This window comes from Poecilia reticulata, chromosome 17, assembly GCF_904066995.2.
Source record: "Poecilia reticulata chromosome 17, P_reticulata-male-v2, whole genome shotgun sequence".
Lineage (NCBI taxonomy): Eukaryota > Metazoa > Chordata > Actinopteri > Cyprinodontiformes > Poeciliidae > Poecilia > Poecilia reticulata.
The window spans coordinates 28049878-28068698 of record NC_088846.1 but is presented as its reverse complement, the minus strand read 5'-3'; the positions used below and the strand labels follow the sequence as shown (position 1 = coordinate 28068698).

The 18821-nt window shown below is 39.4% G+C and overlaps 2 protein-coding genes and 1 long non-coding RNA gene across 5 annotated transcripts in view; 2 read left to right on the top strand and 1 right to left on the bottom strand.

The window, feature by feature from the left end:
- LOC145547900 (uncharacterized) overlaps positions 1-18821 on the bottom strand; it is a 90439-nt gene that overhangs the window by 13992 nt on the left and 57626 nt on the right. The window lies entirely within an intron of this gene.
- Positions 5623-9672, top strand: lactb2 (lactamase, beta 2). Its single transcript, XM_008434650.3, has 7 exons — positions 5623-5855; positions 6615-6775; positions 6879-7002; positions 7131-7309; positions 8018-8166; positions 8726-8813; positions 8911-9672. Exons 1-7 carry the CDS (start codon positions 5734-5736, stop codon positions 8952-8954), a joined length of 867 nt encoding a protein of 288 aa, XP_008432872.1. The 5' UTR covers positions 5623-5733; the 3' UTR covers positions 8955-9672.
- LOC103479938 (nuclear receptor coactivator 2-like) overlaps positions 11986-18821 on the top strand; it is a 52054-nt gene continuing 45218 nt past the window's right edge. The window contains exon 1 of one of the 3 annotated variants that reach the window (XM_017310168.2): positions 11986-12155. The gene's annotated coding sequence lies outside the window, so the exon portion shown is untranslated. The remainder of the gene's footprint in view (positions 12156-18821) is intronic. The other 2 variants (XM_017310165.2, XM_017310167.2) reach the window with 2 other exon arrangements.

Sequence of the window (18821 nt, the reverse complement as noted above, 5' to 3'; positions counted from 1 at the left end):
TCTCTCCCTTACAGTTTGCAGAGCCTGCCAAAAATGCTAAAACTAGTTAGCATGGCCACCGATCACATTCAGCACATTGAGCAGCATGTAGACGAGTTTGATTGACAGCACTAGAACACTCCTCCTTGCTCTGATTGGTTGTTTTGACCAGGAATGGTGCACTCCTCCAGATCGTTGGACATGTCTGTAATGTTTGGACTTTGCAGCCCTCCTCTGGCAGGGTGAGGTCATAGCACAGCTACCAACCCAGACGCTCAGAAGCAGGGATGCAGGTTTGCTGAGAAATTAGACTCCCACTTTCACACTCTATACTCTTCCCGAGCCCCTTCTCCCGCCCTCCAGTCATTTACATTTATATTGAATTAGAAGCCATGGTGGAGAGCGAGTGGAGGCAGCCGAAACTGATTATAATGGGAGATTATGGGCCGACTGCACCACCATTATGTCGTGTAATTACAAAGAGCTGGGTGGTGTGGGGGGGGAGCAAGAGAGGGAAGGGGCACTGGATTCCCAGATGCCAGGATCTATTTCATTTAGGGAAATACTGTCTCTCTGCTTTCTCCTCCACTTATTCTACCTGTAAATATTACACAGGGCTGAATGCCCCCTGCTGTTACGCCGCTCTTTATGGGCCACAATTTATTGAAGGCAAATATCACATGAGGCACTAAGGAGGATGTGTGGATTCTCCCCTCCATAAGGTTTTTACAGCTGCAGCTCGACCCACTTTATAGCTTCATTTGATTGCATTGATCTGGTGCTGTAATGCATGTAGGATTACTGGTCATGCACTCTAGAGAGGCTCTAATGGCTTCAACATAATGTAAAGCCTGTTGGAAAAGATCATCCATTGTGTTTCTGCTTATAAACTAGGTGGCAACTTCAATGAAGAGTGTCTCGTAATTCTATTGGCAGTTTGAGTAAATTCTGTATTATGGGAGCAGTAATGGGAAGGGATGCACTGCTAACTTAAACAGGAAATTACAGGGAGCGCAAATCAATTATATGCTTACATTTAAAAAGCAACTAGGAGTTAAAAGCCAGCATATAACACTACCTAATTTACCCAGCAGCTCCCATCAAATCAAATACAATTAACTCAATTTGCATGGATGTTTGAACAATATGTCTCACAGCACTTTTAACACCTGGACAGAAAACAACAATTGTGGGTGATGGAGTTTCATCCTGGATCATATGGAGGAGCTGCAGGAAATGAAAGGCAATCCACAAGTTTCTATCTCTGGCAGACAATTAACACACACCAGAAAGCAATTGTGTAGCTAATGATAGGTTTAAAGAAGAGAAGCAAAGACAAGTTTTCCATTTTTTCTAACCTCATTTAAAGCTTTACAGGCTGGATCGACTATATCACACCACTATATCAGAGTTAATCAATAAACACAAATGCTTTAAGGTCAGGGGTTTAGGTTTTTCTTGAATTTATACACCTGTTAAAGTTTTAGTCCCATTATTTGCAAATAATTTGTTTCTTGCAGTCAATTGAAAGCAAAGTAAAAAAGTGTTTCATGTGTTTTATTTCCTGCAACTTACACTTGAGTTGTTTGAGTTCTCTAATACAATGATACTTAAAAATCAAACTGAACAACAAAAAATACGTTAGCATTTAAAACAGATCAGCCTAAAACATCCAGATATTTTAAACAGCTAAGACCATTTAATGGCATTATGTTGCTTAAATGTCTCCAGTGACTTTTGTAGTTGATGAAAGTAACCTGTGTGTTATATAGTGTCACCAATATTTGGGGTCAGAACTTTTTAAAAGATTCTGAACTTAAAAAACTGTCTTGATTGACTCAAGATAAACACAAACAAGAACAAAACAACTAAGTATGGAAGAACAGGAGTACCAAAAATGTTCCGTTATGCAATCAGATTGAGAGTGATCAGATTGTCACAAAGCAGATCAGCAGCGAAGTTTAAACGAAACAAACAGTCCGTGCAGAAGGTCTTGAACTTTTGACTTTAACAGAACTGATTTTTAAGAACAGCTCCTCTGTCAGTTCAACTTTATGACATTTTCCTGCTTCATCACATCTGATTCAGATATTTGCTCATCAATAATCAGCAGGATATTCTTACAGACACGCAAGATGATTTTTATTGCCTTAACAAACTTATTCACATGCGATTTTAATTCAATTTCTGATCTTAATACAAATTTGTGTTTTTTATATTTATGGGCAGAATATCAACAAAGATTTGCACACAGGAAATGCAGCTGGAGTTACCAGCTGAAGACGTGTTGTTTGATTACCTTGTGCACTAATGCCTCCCATGACGGCTCCAGCTGTGAAGAGGTTTCAGCATCCCAGCTTCCAGCAGACTGCTCTGCAGAATAAACTTAAGAATTACACAAATCAATGTCCACACTGCCCCCCTTCTTCCTTTGCTTTTGCAGAAGTCTTCTGGTGCTGCACAGGCTTCTGTCCTAATTGCCTTTATTGGCTGAACCTCTGAAGGCGTGAACAGACAGGGGAAGATGGCAGAGGGGATTTCACTGTGGCTGCATCTGCCATTCTAACGCCGATCTCACAAAACCACGTATTTAAACTGAACAGTGCAGTGCAACACTCCCAAAGCTCTCCGAAGGGCTGCTGTTGCTCTGACTAGCAGCAGTCCAGCAGATAGAGCAGGATCTGCTGTTCATTATCTGCTCTCACTCAGGGATCATTGGATGATGTTCAAAGCAGTTAGCACATTAGAACAACATGATTTCCTCAATACCGTGAGCACCCAGGAGGAAGTCTGCTCACCGCAGGAGTGTAATCATAGCATCTTATGACTCCCACATATAATATGGTAGATAATTAAACTAAAGAGCAGTCAGTAATGCTTAGGAGGGTTTCTAACTACCCAAATTAGTTTGTATGTATCTAAATGGTGAGCACTGGATGAGTTCTCTCAATTCTGCAGAATAAAAGCCTCAGCAGTTCCATTATTTTCTTTGAAAGCATCTGGTGGACAATCTTGCATGTTAGTCAAAGACATTCAAAGCAGTGCAGAGTCCATTAGGGCCACTTCTCCTGGATCATTTTGGTGGTGGTTATGTGCAGGATGTCGAGGCACAGGTGAGGATAAGTGGGAACCTTTGAGTGACTGTCTTTGTTCCCTTTTTTGGTGATGTAGTTCTGAGGTTTCCTCAAGTTATGACCTACAGCGTGTTGAGCGTGTCAGTTCCTCCACAGGTTTATACATTCTCCACCAGATGAGAGAAATATGTTCCCTCTCACAGGGTGGCAAGAAAAAATGACACCATTCTGTTCTTGCAGTTTGTTCTTGACACATCATCCTGGCTGAACTTTTCTCTGCTGTGGGCTCTGACAACCACTGCGCCATTAGTCAGAGATTTGAAGTGGGCGAGGTTAGTACTCTGATTCATGCAGCAGTATGAAGGGCTCTGTGATGACTTCCCAGGAGTTTGGCTCTTGGGTTTCTTGTAAGGTATAAAATGTGCTGGCCAGAGAAACTCAAATAAAAGGACAAATTTCCCTGTTCTTCTTGTAGAATATGTGCAGACCTGAGGTCTAAGGCTGTTTCTTTCCCAGAAAAGGTGAACTGCTCCTTCCACGCAGGAGGCCAGACTTTGCCTCAAGCAGAAGAGTTAAACTACTGTAGTGTCTTTTTTTTTAAAACGAAAAAGTGATGGCAGAGTAAAACACAACACTGACAAATGGAGAGGAGTTTCATTTGCTTTTACGCAGGTCCTGCTCCTGTCTGCTGTGGCGAAGAAAAACCTGAACATTACAACCAAAAGGTTCTATTTCAAACGAGCTTCCTTTCTAAAGCATGGCAGAGCTAAAATGATGGGGGAAGGCTCTTGTACTTTAACTCCTTTGCTGTTTTGTACCTTTATATATCAATGTTTATACAATATCTACAGACAAAGCATAGAATGCAGAATCAAAAAATGACTTTAGGTCTGTTTCAACTGCAAAAACCTGTTGAGGAACCAGAGTAATTTTCTGCTCAGATTTTTCTGCCTCTGCATTTTCACTGCAGGAAACAGAACTAAATCAGACAATCTGGTCAGATATCTGTCTTGAAATCAGCCCTGCGAGGGAGGCAGTGCTTTTTGGACGGGACCTGAACTAAACATAGAGCTTCATGGTGGGAGGATGCTAAATATTTCTCACTGGTTGAATATCCTCAGTATTTTATTTCAGTCCTCCACTGCAGGAGTTCTGGATTTTTTGTTTGCAAACATAAAAATGAAGCCCTGTCACTCAAGATGAATATCACAGTGTTTTACAGAGTTTGCATTCAAACACACTGATATGATTCACCAACATCAGCAGAAATATTTAATTGCTCATGCATAAGCTTTTGCTTTTAGCATATTTCCAGAGACTAAACCTCTCTTCCAACCCCTTTAAGAGTTGCTAACTGATAAAAAACACATTTTTCAGTGTTTATGTTCTACAGACTAAAACCCAGGACTGTTAATCATTCACCAATTGTAGATTGAACAGGAGCAGAGACGTGGCAGCAGCCTACCACAGGGTGTGGAGAGGAGAAACATCCAGCAGATCAGTGGGTGATTATTAACTGTCTCTGAGGTGAAGCTGAACGAAAGTTCAGCAAGCCCAAATTCCAATATCTGTCTAAATGGAAACATTTTCGTTGTTAAACTCATTCAGGGTCTATTTATGTCGTGTAGTGTGTAAATGTGCGACAGTTACAAAACGTCTGCTTTAAACTGATGTGTCATTAAAAAACATCTTTATCACACCAAAACAATCTACAGAGAGGCAAACAAATTGTATAAACTGACCAATGGCTCCACCTAGTGCGTTTTTTGCTGTACTGAATGTAAAGCCTTCACGTCTCCGGCCATGAACAGCTGTCTGTAAAAACATAATCATGCAAAAATCACTGAAGGAAAAAAAAATCCCAAACGGAAATAACAATTGCACAATGCAGAACGAGATTTTTATAATTGTCAATTAGTATTAAAAAACGACTCAACAGGTATATAGTTAGTACAGCAGCAGCGAGGACCGGAAGTTCCACAGTTGAACATAACCTAACTTTTTAAAAAGTGGTTTAATAAAAATGCCATAACAAGAAATTGAGGACAAACGATTAGATCAGTGAGTTTAAATCATTTTACATCTTAAAATTAGGCTTGCTTTTAGAGCACAAAGTTCCAAAATAAAATAGATAATAATTGTTCATGCAAAATAGATAATATTGGAAGCATAAAATTTTTAAAGAAAGATTAAAAAAAAAAGGATAACTTTAAAAATACAATTCAAACCTTTCATATTTGGACACGTAAAGCCCCAAACAAAGCGGACCTTGCTAACTTCATATTTCCATTTTCACTTATATATATATATATATATATATATATATATATATATATATATATATATATATATATATATATATATATATATATATATATATATATATATATATATATATAATTTTTTTTTTTTTTTTTTTTTTATGTTTGAGCATATACTTTTCTTCATAAAAATCAAATTTAATTGTAAATCGTAACTTATTATTTTAGTAATATTTATTTTTCATTGTTAAAAAACAACATTGTTTTAGAAATATATTCAAACCAAACCTTTTATTTTGAAGTGGGCACATTCGCCGGAAGTAAACACGCGCGTTTCCTGTTTTGCGACGCTTTAAGGTTTCTGTTTTGAACTTTTACCTCTTTAATGTTGTTTTTGCTGTAGAGAAAGCGTTGTAGCGATGAGCGCCATTATTCCTCGGATAGAGCAGCTGTCCGCCAGAGTTGTTCGGGTTTTAGGCTGCAACCCGGGTCCGATGACTCTCCAGGGAACCAACACCTACCTGGTCGGAACCGGGCAAAGGTGACTGCTGTCAACACGTCAATTCATGTTTTTTGGGCCTTTATCGTTGTTTTATTTAGAAATAAGCGTTATGAAGTCTGAGGAACAACTACTGTTCGTGTTTTATGCTACTTTCAAACCTTGTCAACCAAATTCAGCAGGAAAAAAATCCTAAATTTAAGCAATACTTGCTCAAAAATACAGAAAATGTAAGAGCGAGTGTATTATGAATTGCAAGTCTCTGTTGATTGCGTCGGTTTTTACCCACCTACGATACTCCTAAATCATATCTAGGGCATTAAAATTCCTGCAGAAATCGTTTTCTGGGGAAATGGTTATTCATAAAAGCAGCCAAGCGGTCCATGCTAGGCTCTGGAGGATCAGAAAATAGGACAAGTACAAATCATGCACTCCACAAATCTGACCTTCATTGAGCAGTGATGCAAAGAAAACTGTTTGCCTACATTCAAAATGCTGTCTAAAACCAACCATCATGGCTAACCAGCATCTCCACAGTGAAACGGCAGCGGCTGCATCATTGTGTGGGCAAACTGGTCAGAAATGATGGGAGGATGAATGGAGCAAAATTCTAAGCAATCCTTGAAGATCATTTTGCATCAACTGTTTCTTTTATGTACGTAATATCTTGAGCTAGCCTGTAACATTCTGGTATTATTATTATATATGTCACTTTTCACTAACAGTTATTTGCTGAACTTAAGCTCCTTGAACTTCAACCAAACAAAAATACATTGAATTTCTTTCTGACTTTGGTTTCAGACGTGTGCTTATAGACACTGGAGAACCTGCTATTCCTGAATACATCAGCAACCTGAAAAATGCTTTGGGACAGTTCAGCACCAGCATCCAGGAGATCATCGTCACTCACTGGCACCACGACCACACCGGCGGAGTGGAAGACATCTGCAGAGATATAACCGGTTTGGTTTGTTTCTGTGGGCTCAAACAGGGCTGGGCTGTTTGATTCTGTTTGTAATCATTGCATATTCCTGCATGATTGCTAACAGTTTTTCTATCCTGCAGGATCTGACGTTCGGGTCAGCAAACTCCCACGTGCCAAACGGGTCACAGAAATGGCTGGAAGCAACAAGTCATATTCTTACCTAAAAGACGGAGATGTTATCCAGACTGAAGGAGCCACTCTCAAGTCAGTTCACATCTTCCACTGGGAAGTAGCATATTGAGTAAACTAAAAAATAAGTTACAACTTCTAAGGTGAAACATGTTTGAATGGGAGGTCAGTTATTATATCTGAGCCAAATTTCCACATTTCAGAGTGCTTTTCACCCCAGGCCACACTGACGACCACATGGCCCTGCTGCTGGAGGAGGAGCAGGCTATCTTCTCCGGAGACTGCATCCTGGGCGAGGGCACGGCCGTGTTCGAGGATCTCTACGACTACATGAAGTCTCTGAAGATCCTGCTGGACACACAGGCTGACCTCATTTACCCCGGTGAGTAGAAAATTAGCTTTGGCAACATGTTTGTCCACATTACCCCAGAAAGTTATTCTGTGGACACGTTGCAGTGTGATGTCGCAGATGCTAGAGCCCGCCCCCCATCTCCCTGCTGGAGGGCAAAAAGCTGCTCACCGACGATGACGAGCATTGGTTTTAGCTGTCAAGTTGTCAACATAACGTGTTAAATCTTAAATGTATGCGTGCTATGTAAAAGAAAAAAAGGGCCGCAGTGCTTTTCTACTAATTGTCAACTAACAACAAATAGATAACAAGGAAGAAGTTTTAATAAAAAACGTAGCAAGTGAGAGAGAAGCAGGTCAGTTTTGGGGTCTGTGTGTAGCATAGCCGACGCAGAGAGCAAGGAAAAAAATAATATGAGTGGTTTTCAGTTGTTCTTCAACAACTTCTCTGATTTTTTTCCCTTTGTTGTGGCACACTGCACTACATTAATAATACCCACATCTCCAGGTTTCATTTAGTTAACGAAATTGTTCAACCTCGGGTGTGCGGCTATAGATAGCAAGTAGAAGAAAAAGTCTTTTTGCCCTCCAGCGCTGTGTGCATGCCTGTAACCTCCAGATGTAAACAATAACATGCAACATGTCTACACTAACATGCTGAGAGCCAAGAACACAAAGTTTTTCACTACATTGCTGGGTGGTGACGGTGTAGATAGCGCTGTTTCCTGGTGTTCCTGTGCAGGACACGGACCTGTGGTTCAGGATGCTGGCGCCATGATCAAACACTACATCACCCACCGAGACCAAAGAGAACAACAGATCCTGAAAGCTGTTCAGGATGGAGCAGGAAAGCCTTTTTCTTCAATGGAGCTTGTAAAACTCGTCTATAAGGTCAGGAAGAACGCTCGGTCTCTTTGAAGCTTTTTATTTTGAGCACTTGAAAGCACACAGGTGTGAGTGGATCTACACTAACCAGAAATAAACACACATAGTCTGCTCTTCTAAGTTAGATTTGTCTATTAAAAACACCACAGTTTTGTAGAACCACAGTTGGTACAAAAATATTTAAAAGCAAAAAAAAATCTAAATGATCCAATTGTGTTTATTACAAACTTTAAAATGAGAATGACCTACTCCTCCCTGAATATTTCAACACATTACAGGTATCATAGTGTTATTCCTACCATGTATGTATTATTTACTTTGATAAACAGACTTTCAGACTCAATTCAGCAAAGGCTTTCAAGTTAATGTGCATTATTTATTAAAGGCACACAGTATCCTCCTTTTAATGTTCACACTGTCTGTATTTTACAAAGTTGGAAATATTTTCTGATGAATTTGTCTGTCTTGTTGGTGAAGATTATCTGAACCGTCCCAATTTCATTCCCTGCTCTGCATTGTGTTCAAAGAAACATTACATTTAACCTTTATGCCTGTTTTTCTCCAGGACACCCCTGAAAACCTGCACCAAGCAGCTAATGTCAACCTGGTTCATCACCTCACGAAACTGGAGAAGGAAGGCAAGATCACTTTAGGTATTTTATCACTTCCTCTGCTGCAACAGCTAATGCAACAATCCATAAACCACTTCAGTTCTCATTCTGGTCTAATGCAAACATGCATGTCCCCCAGTGGCTCACTCTTCTACGAGCAGCAAGTGGAGAAGTAATCTATGATGTCCAGCCAAACTTAGATTAAATAATATGAACGCAACGTGCAACCGGAGTGATGAAAATCCATCCAGACGACATCTGGGAATCCTTTTTGAAACCAAGTGATCACATTACACAGTGATGGGTGTTGCTGAAAGCCTGTGAATGGAAAGTATTGCATGTTTTTTTTAAAACATGTTGCTTTACATGTTTTTTAAAGGGGTAAATGTCTTGCATGGACCATGTTGTTGCTTGCATCACAGATTTAAAATGAATCAAAAGGTCATTTACAGCCTTGACTTAGACATCTCCTACAGAGTGAGCTTCTGTCTGCTTGAATTCTTCTGCTTCTTAAAAATTAGGTTTATCATACATATTTTCTACAGTTTCCTGCCCAAACAAAAATTTGTCTTACTCTTAACTGCTTATCATTTATCTTTATGCCTTCATACAGGTGGATTTCTTTTTACAACTGTGATTATCATTTTTTACGTTACCAATTTCTCTCCTTAACTTGGTAGATTTCATCCCCATAACATTTATTCTTGGACTATAACATGATGTCTGTATCAAAATAGGTGAACACGTATCCAGGTTATCACTAGGGGGCAGTATCTGTTCAGTAACCTGATCTGTCAATTGTTTTATATGAAAAAATAAAATAAGAATCCAGTAATATGAAGCAGAGTAGAAAGGTTTTATTTTTCTTGATGAGGTTGTAAATAAATAAGATTCACATTGAGACTTATTGTCTGTCTTTAATGCATGTGGTATGTTAGTTGATCTATTTTTCATTGTTAAACTAATTTAATTCTAATAGAATATGACATTTGGAATTTGAACAGCTGAACATGATTCCAACTAAATCATTATGAACAACCACTATAGAGTTCTCTCATTGGTTCTGTTGGGTGACCTCTTGACCTCTGTGGATCTCATCTGTTTCTATATTGACTCACGGCGCTGATGCAGTCTGACTGCATTCTTTGTGTCAGTGCTGCTGTTTTGAACACAAACCTTTTTAGTATTTGACTGGTGATTTTACTTAAAGTTAGCAAATGTCATTATGAAAGACTTTAATGACACAAACATGGAGAACACACAGGTCGATGTAAAGAAAAAAAAACTCGGTGTGCTGCATTTGGATACCAGATTACAGAATTTAACGGTTGGTTGGTTCCAACTTTCACAGTTCAACTTTCAGGGAACTTATTGGGAGGTTCCCTGAAAGCTATTTGAAGATTAAAACATTGGTTTCCTGATAATTACTTGTAGTAATTACTCTATAGTGTTCAAAGTGTGGCCTTATGGAAACTTTCCAACAATATTCTGTGACAATTTCAAGAGAGGTACATGCAACTTCTGCCACAAGATCTTTGAAGAAACTTCAGGTCACATTTACTAAAAATGTTCTTGTCAAGGTTAGATTTAGCAGCCATGGCATGTCTTTTAAGAACTCTTCCATAAAAATACTGTACATACAAGATCAGTTGTACCAATCGTAACTTGGCCTTCTGGGACCTTAAGGCAATGCTCTCGAAACTAGTTTTAACATATGTACCGTAGTTTGAATTTGTAGGAACCTCCAGGGAACTTTTTCTGAAATTTGGCTGCAACAATCTTGGTGTTGGCTTTGAAGAACATAGATTGGTCCTTAAATGTCTACAAAATGTTTGTTCCATCCTTCACAGCTTGACCTTTAGAAAACATGCAGGACTGTTCCAACATACAAATGAACCTTTAGGGTACCTTCCTCCAACAACGGTTTCCTAAAAGTTTCCTTAAGTTTGACTGTCTTGAAGAAAACTGAGTGAATGTTCCCTGAAGATTGTTTGACCTTAAGGCAACGTTCAGTGTCAGTTATCACACTCAAAGTGTTTTGTTTTCCTGAAGGTTGACTGCCACTTTTCAGAGTGACTTTTAGGGAAGTTGAGAGGTTCCTTAAAAGCTTGTAAGTAGGTTGCAACAGTTGTAGGGTATTGGATCCACTTTTAGTTTGACTTTAGATAAATCTTAATTAAATGTTTGTCGAAGCTTACAAAGATGTAGGTTGTTATATACATGGTATGATCTTCCATACCCTATGTTTTCCTTAAGTTTGGCTGCAACTTAGTTATAACAACAAACTTTCTTGATTTAACAATATGATGCTCCTGTATTTATTTCCCAACTACGGCAGATAAACACCTCGGTACTGTTGCAGCTTCTTAGTGTGACTTTTAAGGTATTCGAAGAAGCATTCCCTATAGGTTCCCTGTAACTAGATTGCTTTATAACAGTTACAGAATCTGCAGGAATTGTTCCTAGAAGGTCCCTGAAGGGTTTTTGAAGAAAGTTCTCATTTTTGTTGCTAGAAATTGACTTTTTAGACCAAATATGCCCCAAAATTTAGGAAACTGACTTTTATTAAGATACAAGAAATGCCACTTTGTTTCATTAAAATTAGCAGATATAAAAAAAACATCCCAACAAAATTATTTTGCGTTGGAAAAGCAAAATGGTCCCCAAGTACTTTCAACTTTGGGATTGTGGCAAAAGGTTTGTACACCCCAACCCTAATGCTTAACCTGAGTATCCTGTATAACTTTCTGAATGTTATTTACTGTATTATTCAGAAGATTGGTTGCAATCCCCCAGTTTGAACTTCAGGAAACTTGAGGGAATGTCCTTAAAGGTGACTTGTAAGGTTATATCAGTCATAAAGGAATTATAATATAATCCTTAAAGCGTTCCCTGAAGACTGAGTTTAGCTTTGACTTTAGTTTTCAGGAAATGCTCTTAAATGGGTTGTTTTATGTTATTTCCAACGTTCAGAATTAGAATATATATTAAATCTTATGTAAGCTAATGTAAATGACATAATATTCAAAACAGCAAATGTTCTCATCCGTTTTTTCCCCCCGCAGCGAGGAGCTTATTCATTTACAGCCATAAAGACTTCCTTTCTCGAGTTCATTTTAAAACTTTAGATGCGAAGCAGCGGTGTGGAGCTGAGCTGGTGGTGTTAGGAGAAGAGAGGAGGTGGAGGTGTAGCAGGCAGGAGGAAGAGGAGGAGGAGGAGGAGGAGGAGGGGGTCTACTAGTAAAGATAAACAGCCGAAGAGCCTCTGAACCAGATGAACATGGCGGCTCCGGCTCTGGACTCTCCTGCCGCTCCGTCCCGCTGACCCTGACAGAACCGACGAAGTCCCCGCAATACAGCCGCCCATGGCACCTCAACTCCCAGGTAAGTCTCTGCTCGACCCCCCCCTCTGCTCCTCCAGTCCCACCCCCTCGGTAATTTCCAGCACCAACAGTGGTGGAGGGGCTTGTGCAGAGTGTCTGTCAGTTAACATGAAGGTTAACCTACTTTAGGCTGAATGTATTTTGCGCCGTCTACGGCGCGACAGTAAGGATATGACATTTATGGAGAGATAATAAAGATTTAACATGGGAATAACCACAGCCTTCTGGAAATAACGTTTCTGACCGAGAGAAGCGGCAGCTGCGGGGTTTTTTATTTATAAGCGTCGCTCTTTTCGTTTAATTCTTTCAAGTTGGATTTAATCGCTAACAAATGTAACTTGTTTGAGTTCAACATGGATGAAATATGACTGAGATGAAGGCGCTCGTGTTTACACTTGACATCAAGTTATTCCGTGACAGGTTCGTTTATCTAGGACTTCCTCGAACATCTCAACCGTCAATTCAAATCAACGTAACCCACGACTTCCGGTTTAAGGTTTCAAAATAAAACGCGAAGTAGTTCTGACCCCTGAAATTGAGTTATTTTTACGGTTTCAGTTAGTTTGGCGTGACCAGAAATGTATTTATTAATTTTTTTAAAATCAGTAATTAGATTCAAGAAATTAATTTTGTTTATTATAGACACATTATTCACACATTGATATATTTCAAGGGTAAAGTTATGACTTGCAGTGAAAAACCACAATTCTGTACCTCAGAAAAGTTGAATATTTCCCAAGACTGTTGAGAATTTTTAATAAAAAAATGTCTGCATTCTGATAAGTCTGTCTATACTGAGTTCAGTATTTAGTTGAGGCTCTTTTGGCATGAATAGCTGCATCAGTGAGACTTGGCACAACAGTGCCACAGATGATCGGCCCTGGTTTTGTCTGGGATCTCTCCTCTTCCTCCTGGCAACAATCATAGATTCAGTATGGTGTTAAGGTTGAGGCAAGTTTTTCACATTTCCCAAAAACCATGTTGATTTTCACGACCTCTGGAAAAACATTTGGCAGCGTGACAAGTATAAAAAGTGGAACTTTTTGGGAGGTTGGCATAGAATTAAAACTAAATTTGGAAAAACAACATCATAGCAAATCTGGCGGTAGTAGTTTTTATAGTCTGCTTCCTATTTGCTTCTCCAGGCCTGCATATAATTTATAGAACCATAAATGCTGCTGTCTATACCAGGATATCTTGAAAGAGAAAGTCTAGACATAAATTTGTGCTGCTTAGCCCTAGCGAACAATTCTCCAAAGGTCACCAGCAAGTTCACATCTGAATAGCTCAAAGTAATCAAGTACATAAATAAAATAAAATAAAACTAACTGAAGATTTTGGAGAGGCTTAGTCAAAGTCCAGACTTAAACTTAGCTTAAATGCTGTGGCTTGACCTTCATCAAGAAATTCTGCATTTTTAAGGATCATTTTCATAAATACTTGTACTTTTTTATGCAGCAAGCATCTTAACATTATTTATCACTTAATATGCACTTATTTTGAAAGTACATTTCTGGTGTTCCTCTAAATAAGAAAGTGATTCGGATAGAGATTTGTTAGGAAGTTGCTAGAAAGCATTAATATGAAATACAATGAAATATCAGGTATTTTGTTATTTTACTTCATATGCAATGTTCTTTTCAATAATTTATGTAAATCAATAAAACACTGTGCAGATGTTGAAGGAATCTCTGGACTGCTGACCCAATATGTTTATTTTAATACAACCAGTAAAGACTTCGTCCTCTTTTAGGTGGCAGGTTTCTGCACGGGTCTTCTGGTGTTGCTGAGAAGTCCCACTGTCCCACTGCACTGTGTTCAAAATTCACAATCCAACACGGATGTCATGTCTTAAAAACACATTTTTTTATTGATATATGACTGCATGTTTTGCATTCTTTGTGGTAGCTGGTTAAAGCTCTTCGAAGGCAATTGACATACCAAAACATAAATCATTTGCACCGCAGAGAGTATTTTCCCGTATTTTCCCAGTGACATTCTTCCTCTCAGAATCCCATCTATCACATTGTACTTGAATGCATTCTTGGATCATGGCATCTGATGAGGATCGTGACACCAGCCAAACGTGTTATTCTGGTTATTACAGACTAGAAATTAAGCGCAGGTCCTGACTTATTGTTTAACTCTGCAGTTTCGCTCTGTCAGCGCAGCGGAGGAACAAGAATGTGCCTGTGTTTGCTGTTGCGCTGGTATGTTCATGTAAGAAACCTGTCAGTTTGCCTACGTGACAGGTGCCATCTGACTCCTCTGACTCGTCTGGTTGTGTTATCTTTGAGGGCTGGACTCTTGATTTAGTTTTTTAGGCTCTTTTTAAGGCCTGTTTGCTCTTCCCCGCACCCAAAAGTGAACTTTGTAAAGAATTACAACATGTATAGCAGGTTTCCAGAGCCTCTTGGCGTTTAGCCTCATGCCTTGGAGGATACCTGATTCTTCAGATGCTTTGTTCCCTTGTTAGGAATTTGGAGCAAGTTGAACTTTGACTGTTCCACAACATGAAAAAAAAGTCTTCCACGGTTTATTGTTGTTCAGGGATCCACCTGGATGTGACATAATTGTGTTTTCCAAATGCCTTTGGTATAATTAACCTTACGTTCACTACCAGGGTAGTAATTTCACCCTTGAAGCATGTGGTTTAGAAAAATGTTTGTCTATTCTTAAACCAACCTGGAGTCCTGCTGGAAGAGTGCAGGAATGTACGCCAGATCAAGATCTTAACTTCAGGTTGGCAGTTTGCCCAGGGAGGGATCCTTAGTGGCTTGAATTGACTGAACCACGTGAGAGATCAAGTGATGTCCTGACCAATGACGGGCAGAGGAGGAGGGAGGGCTGAGGACTGGCTGCCTGTACAAACAGCATCATGGCAGACAGTGAAGCTATAAAACAATATGGCTGATGTCTCACAGAGCCCTTTTCAGTTCATCATTTCAAAATTGGAGAAAGTATGGCACAACTACATGCTTACTAGTGATAAGACAGGGTCTCATCCCAGTGGTGATGCATGGTGGTGGCAGCATCATGGCGTTGGGGTGTTTTTGTTCAGCAGGAACAGGAGAGTCGAGAGCTTGTGGGAAAATCGATTGAACTAAATTCAAGCTATTTTGCAAAGATGAATGGACACAATTTCAGCGTTAAAGACTTTTACCTGGAGTTCCAGAGAAAGGCACACCACACTTTTCAGATTTTTATTTGTGAAAAGGCTGAAAATTCAAGGAAAGCTACTTTCTTTTGGGCTATCACATGAAGTTTGTGGTTATAACAAAATATTGGAAGACAATGAAGCCTGGAAATGCAGCTACGTGACATGCTACGTTACATGCTACGTTACATGCTACGTGATAGCCCGTAGCATGTCACGTTTTTTCCAACAAAAGCTACTGTGGGCTGTTTACATCAGGTCTTTCCAGTGAAACCTAGCACTGCAGTACAGAAGTTGCATTTTTGTGTATCTAACATCTCACGTGTGTTGGGGATATCCATTTGCTGTAGTTATAGCTCACGTTTAGCTTTAGTTTCCACTTTGTGATAACTTTACTTCTTCTAAAACTGCAGTTAGGAGTTGTTTTTCTTAGTTTTTTGTGTTATAAAGCTTTTCAGTGTATGGTGAACCACAAACCACCCTCTGCTGCCATGTGTTGGACTCTGTTAATAACAGTGTTAGCACACAAAACAAAAAGTACAAACAATATGTATAAAAAACAGCCTTATTGTAAATAAACATAGATATGTTGAAGTTCATCATTTTGGCGACCATCAATTTAACTTCATTTCTACTTCATTTGTTTCCAGGATTGTTGGTGCATTTATAGCATAGACAGCATAGACAACCAAATCTATTGTATTTTACATATTGGTCTTTTAGGGATAGTTTGGAAGCAGTGCTTTGCCCAAGGACACTTTGATTATGGCGCTGGACAAACCACAGTGTAATCAACAACCTTGTGATTGTGGGACGTCTGTAGCCACTGCCACTGCAAATTATCTGCAAGTTTAACAGAATTTCACGTTTGCTTTTTTCCTAGAAACTACTTTAATTCTGTTTCTTATCCTCTTTACTTCACAGAGCAACATCTTCAATCCAATTGCTGAAATCCTAATCAACCAACACTCAAGTAAATGCAGCTTTACCACACAAAAAGACATAACTTCAGCGTGTGTGTGTGTGTGTGTGTTTCCAGGTCCAGTTTGTCCATGAAGTTCCACACGTCCGGTTCATTTTTACATTTATTTAAATGTACCATGGGCGTGTGTCAGCTTGTCTGCTAATCTATGTTTGTTTACGTCTAGCCTTTCTTGCTGCCACTAACTAATCAACCGCACGCTGCCCCTGGCTTTCTGTCACGTAGCAGAGACAGTCGTCTTCCATGTCTGATCCTCCTGGGACCAAGTGCTCTAATTAACCATCACAGGCACATGCACAGACGCACTCAGTCCCTCCCAGAGCCGTGGCACGGCTCCTTTCAGAGCCTCCTGTTTAACCCCAACGCCACAATCACAGCAACATTCTCTCAGCAAAGTTTAGAAGAGCCACCATAAGGGTTTTATTTCTAAATTCTAGCAGGCACATGGACTTTTTTGGATAAACTATGGCATTAAAAGTCCATCCGTAAGGATTTTAATGGCATGTGTGAACAGGAAAAAAGTTTTTTTTGTGCAAATTTGAAGTTGGCTGCATTGTTGGCTTTTCTATGTATTTTTACAATGTAAAAATTGTACTACCAATTGAACACAATGAATCAGCGTAAATGACAATCTCTCCCCCTCAGTATGTTTTCTTCTTACAGAAAAAATCAATAATTACTCATATTCCAACATTTAATTGTTGAAACTCTGACTTTCTCATTAAATATAAGAAATCTTTAGGAAAGGCAGCAAAGTTGCTTTGCTTATGGAACGTGAACAGTTCTGTGTGTACAGCCTGCAGGAGCCTTCTACGTGCAGACCACCGTACCGAGAGCTGTGCAGGATTACGCTCCAGACCAGGGAGCCAAGTGCAGCAGGTTGCATAACAAGTGCTAATTTGGTTAGCTGGATCTGACGGCGGCTGTAATTCTCCAGCACTATGACAGCAGAGCTGAGGTGGAGGGAGCGAGTGACTGCACAGGCCTGCAGTTGGATGTTACAAGCTAATGGCAAAACAAGCTTTTGCAGAGCAAACAGTGCCGCTGGCCAGAGCTCATTCAGATGCTCCCCAGTGAGATGGGTTATCCACACAATGGGCAAAATTCATTCAAGCCAGATTGTAATGCTGCTGTTCACTACTGTGAGCTTTTTTTTTTTTTTAAACTTGACTCTTTTTAAAAGTTGAAAGTTTAGTTTTTGTTTGCTTGTTTTTATTTCGATGAATGAGTCGGCACAGAACTTTCCTGTCCCCAGATGATGTCAAAGACTCGTAGAATGTGTTTGGTTTATTGTTTTCATTTGTTGCTGGAGGGCACGTGCTGCGAGGCATTTCAGGAAACAGGACAATTGTAAAAATGAAATGGGTCTCACAGCAAAAGAGACACATCTATACTACATTAGCACTACTGAGAAACAATTAGCAAAGAAGAGACGAGACAACAAGAAAAACTCTGATAGGGATTATATCGTGATTTTTAAAACCGATCCAGTACAAACTATTCCAAATAAATGGCTTCAATTTATTTTTCTGACTTATCCTGACTAAAGTGATGCATAGAGTTCACACAGTGATCTGATGAATGTAAAATAGACTTACTGTCACAATGGAAGTGTTTTGATTAAAGCATATTCATGTGTTAGAATGGCTTAGTTAAAGTCCAGAGAATCTGAGGCCCTCACCATCTAATCTGAACTATGCCGCAAAGAAGAATGGACAGAAAAAAAAGTCTGTGTAAAGCTGGTAGATGACTTGCAGCTGTAACTGTAGTAAGATGATTCTGCAGAAAAGGTTCAGGATGACATTTCATTGTATTGGTGAATCACATATAAATAATAAAATCTGCTGAACGTTGTGGTTATAATGTGACAAAATTTTTAAAAGAAGGTGCAAGAATATATTAGCACGTCACTGTGTTGTGCATTTCATAAATGTAACTCTGACCAGGACGGATACGTGTCTGATGTGTGGTTGCACTGTAAAGCAGCTCAGCGCAGCTACTGATGTCTGTGTTACCATAGAGCTGCTTGGTAACAGAAATTAATCACAGCCAGGAAGTAGGCCGTCTCTCTGCGTGGCCCTCGTTGACTCTCCACAGCTCCCCTGTGCTCTCCCATCAACGCGTGTGCCTGCGCCGTAGAGTTTTCTTACCACAGTGTCGAGTATGCAAATAATTAACAGTCAAACGCTCCACAGCATCCTGCAGCATATACCTGTGGCTTTGTCTGTGCAGGGTGAACTTTGCTTTGTGTTGAAATATGGGGATGTTTAGTGAATTAAGCTGCAGATGGCAGAGATGGTACAGACACAGGAACATTTGCTGCCGTCGCCAATAAAGATGGATGTTGCAACAACATTATACAACACTTAAAAATTCAGAAAAGTTGAACATTCAACTTTATTCCATTTATTCAGGAGGGAAAGAATTCCATCTTAATAAATAATTTTTGACAAAGTTAAAGGTGGTAACAACTATTAATATCCCTGATAATCTTTTTAAAGGGGAGGAATTATGGAAAATTGACTTCT

Excerpts from the sequence above, each read along its gene's own strand:
- lactb2 (XM_008434650.3), top strand. The coding sequence starts at position 5,734 with ATGAGCGCCATTATTCCTCGGATAGAGCAGCTGTCCGCCAGAGTTGTT. Across the intron at positions 8,167-8,725 it reads TTGTAAAACTCGTCTATAAG|GACACCCCTGAAAACCTGCA; the intron begins GTCAGGAAGAAC and ends GTTTTTCTCCAG. Across the intron at positions 8,814-8,910 it reads GGAAGGCAAGATCACTTTAG|TGGCTCACTCTTCTACGAGC; the intron begins GTATTTTATCAC and ends CATGTCCCCCAG.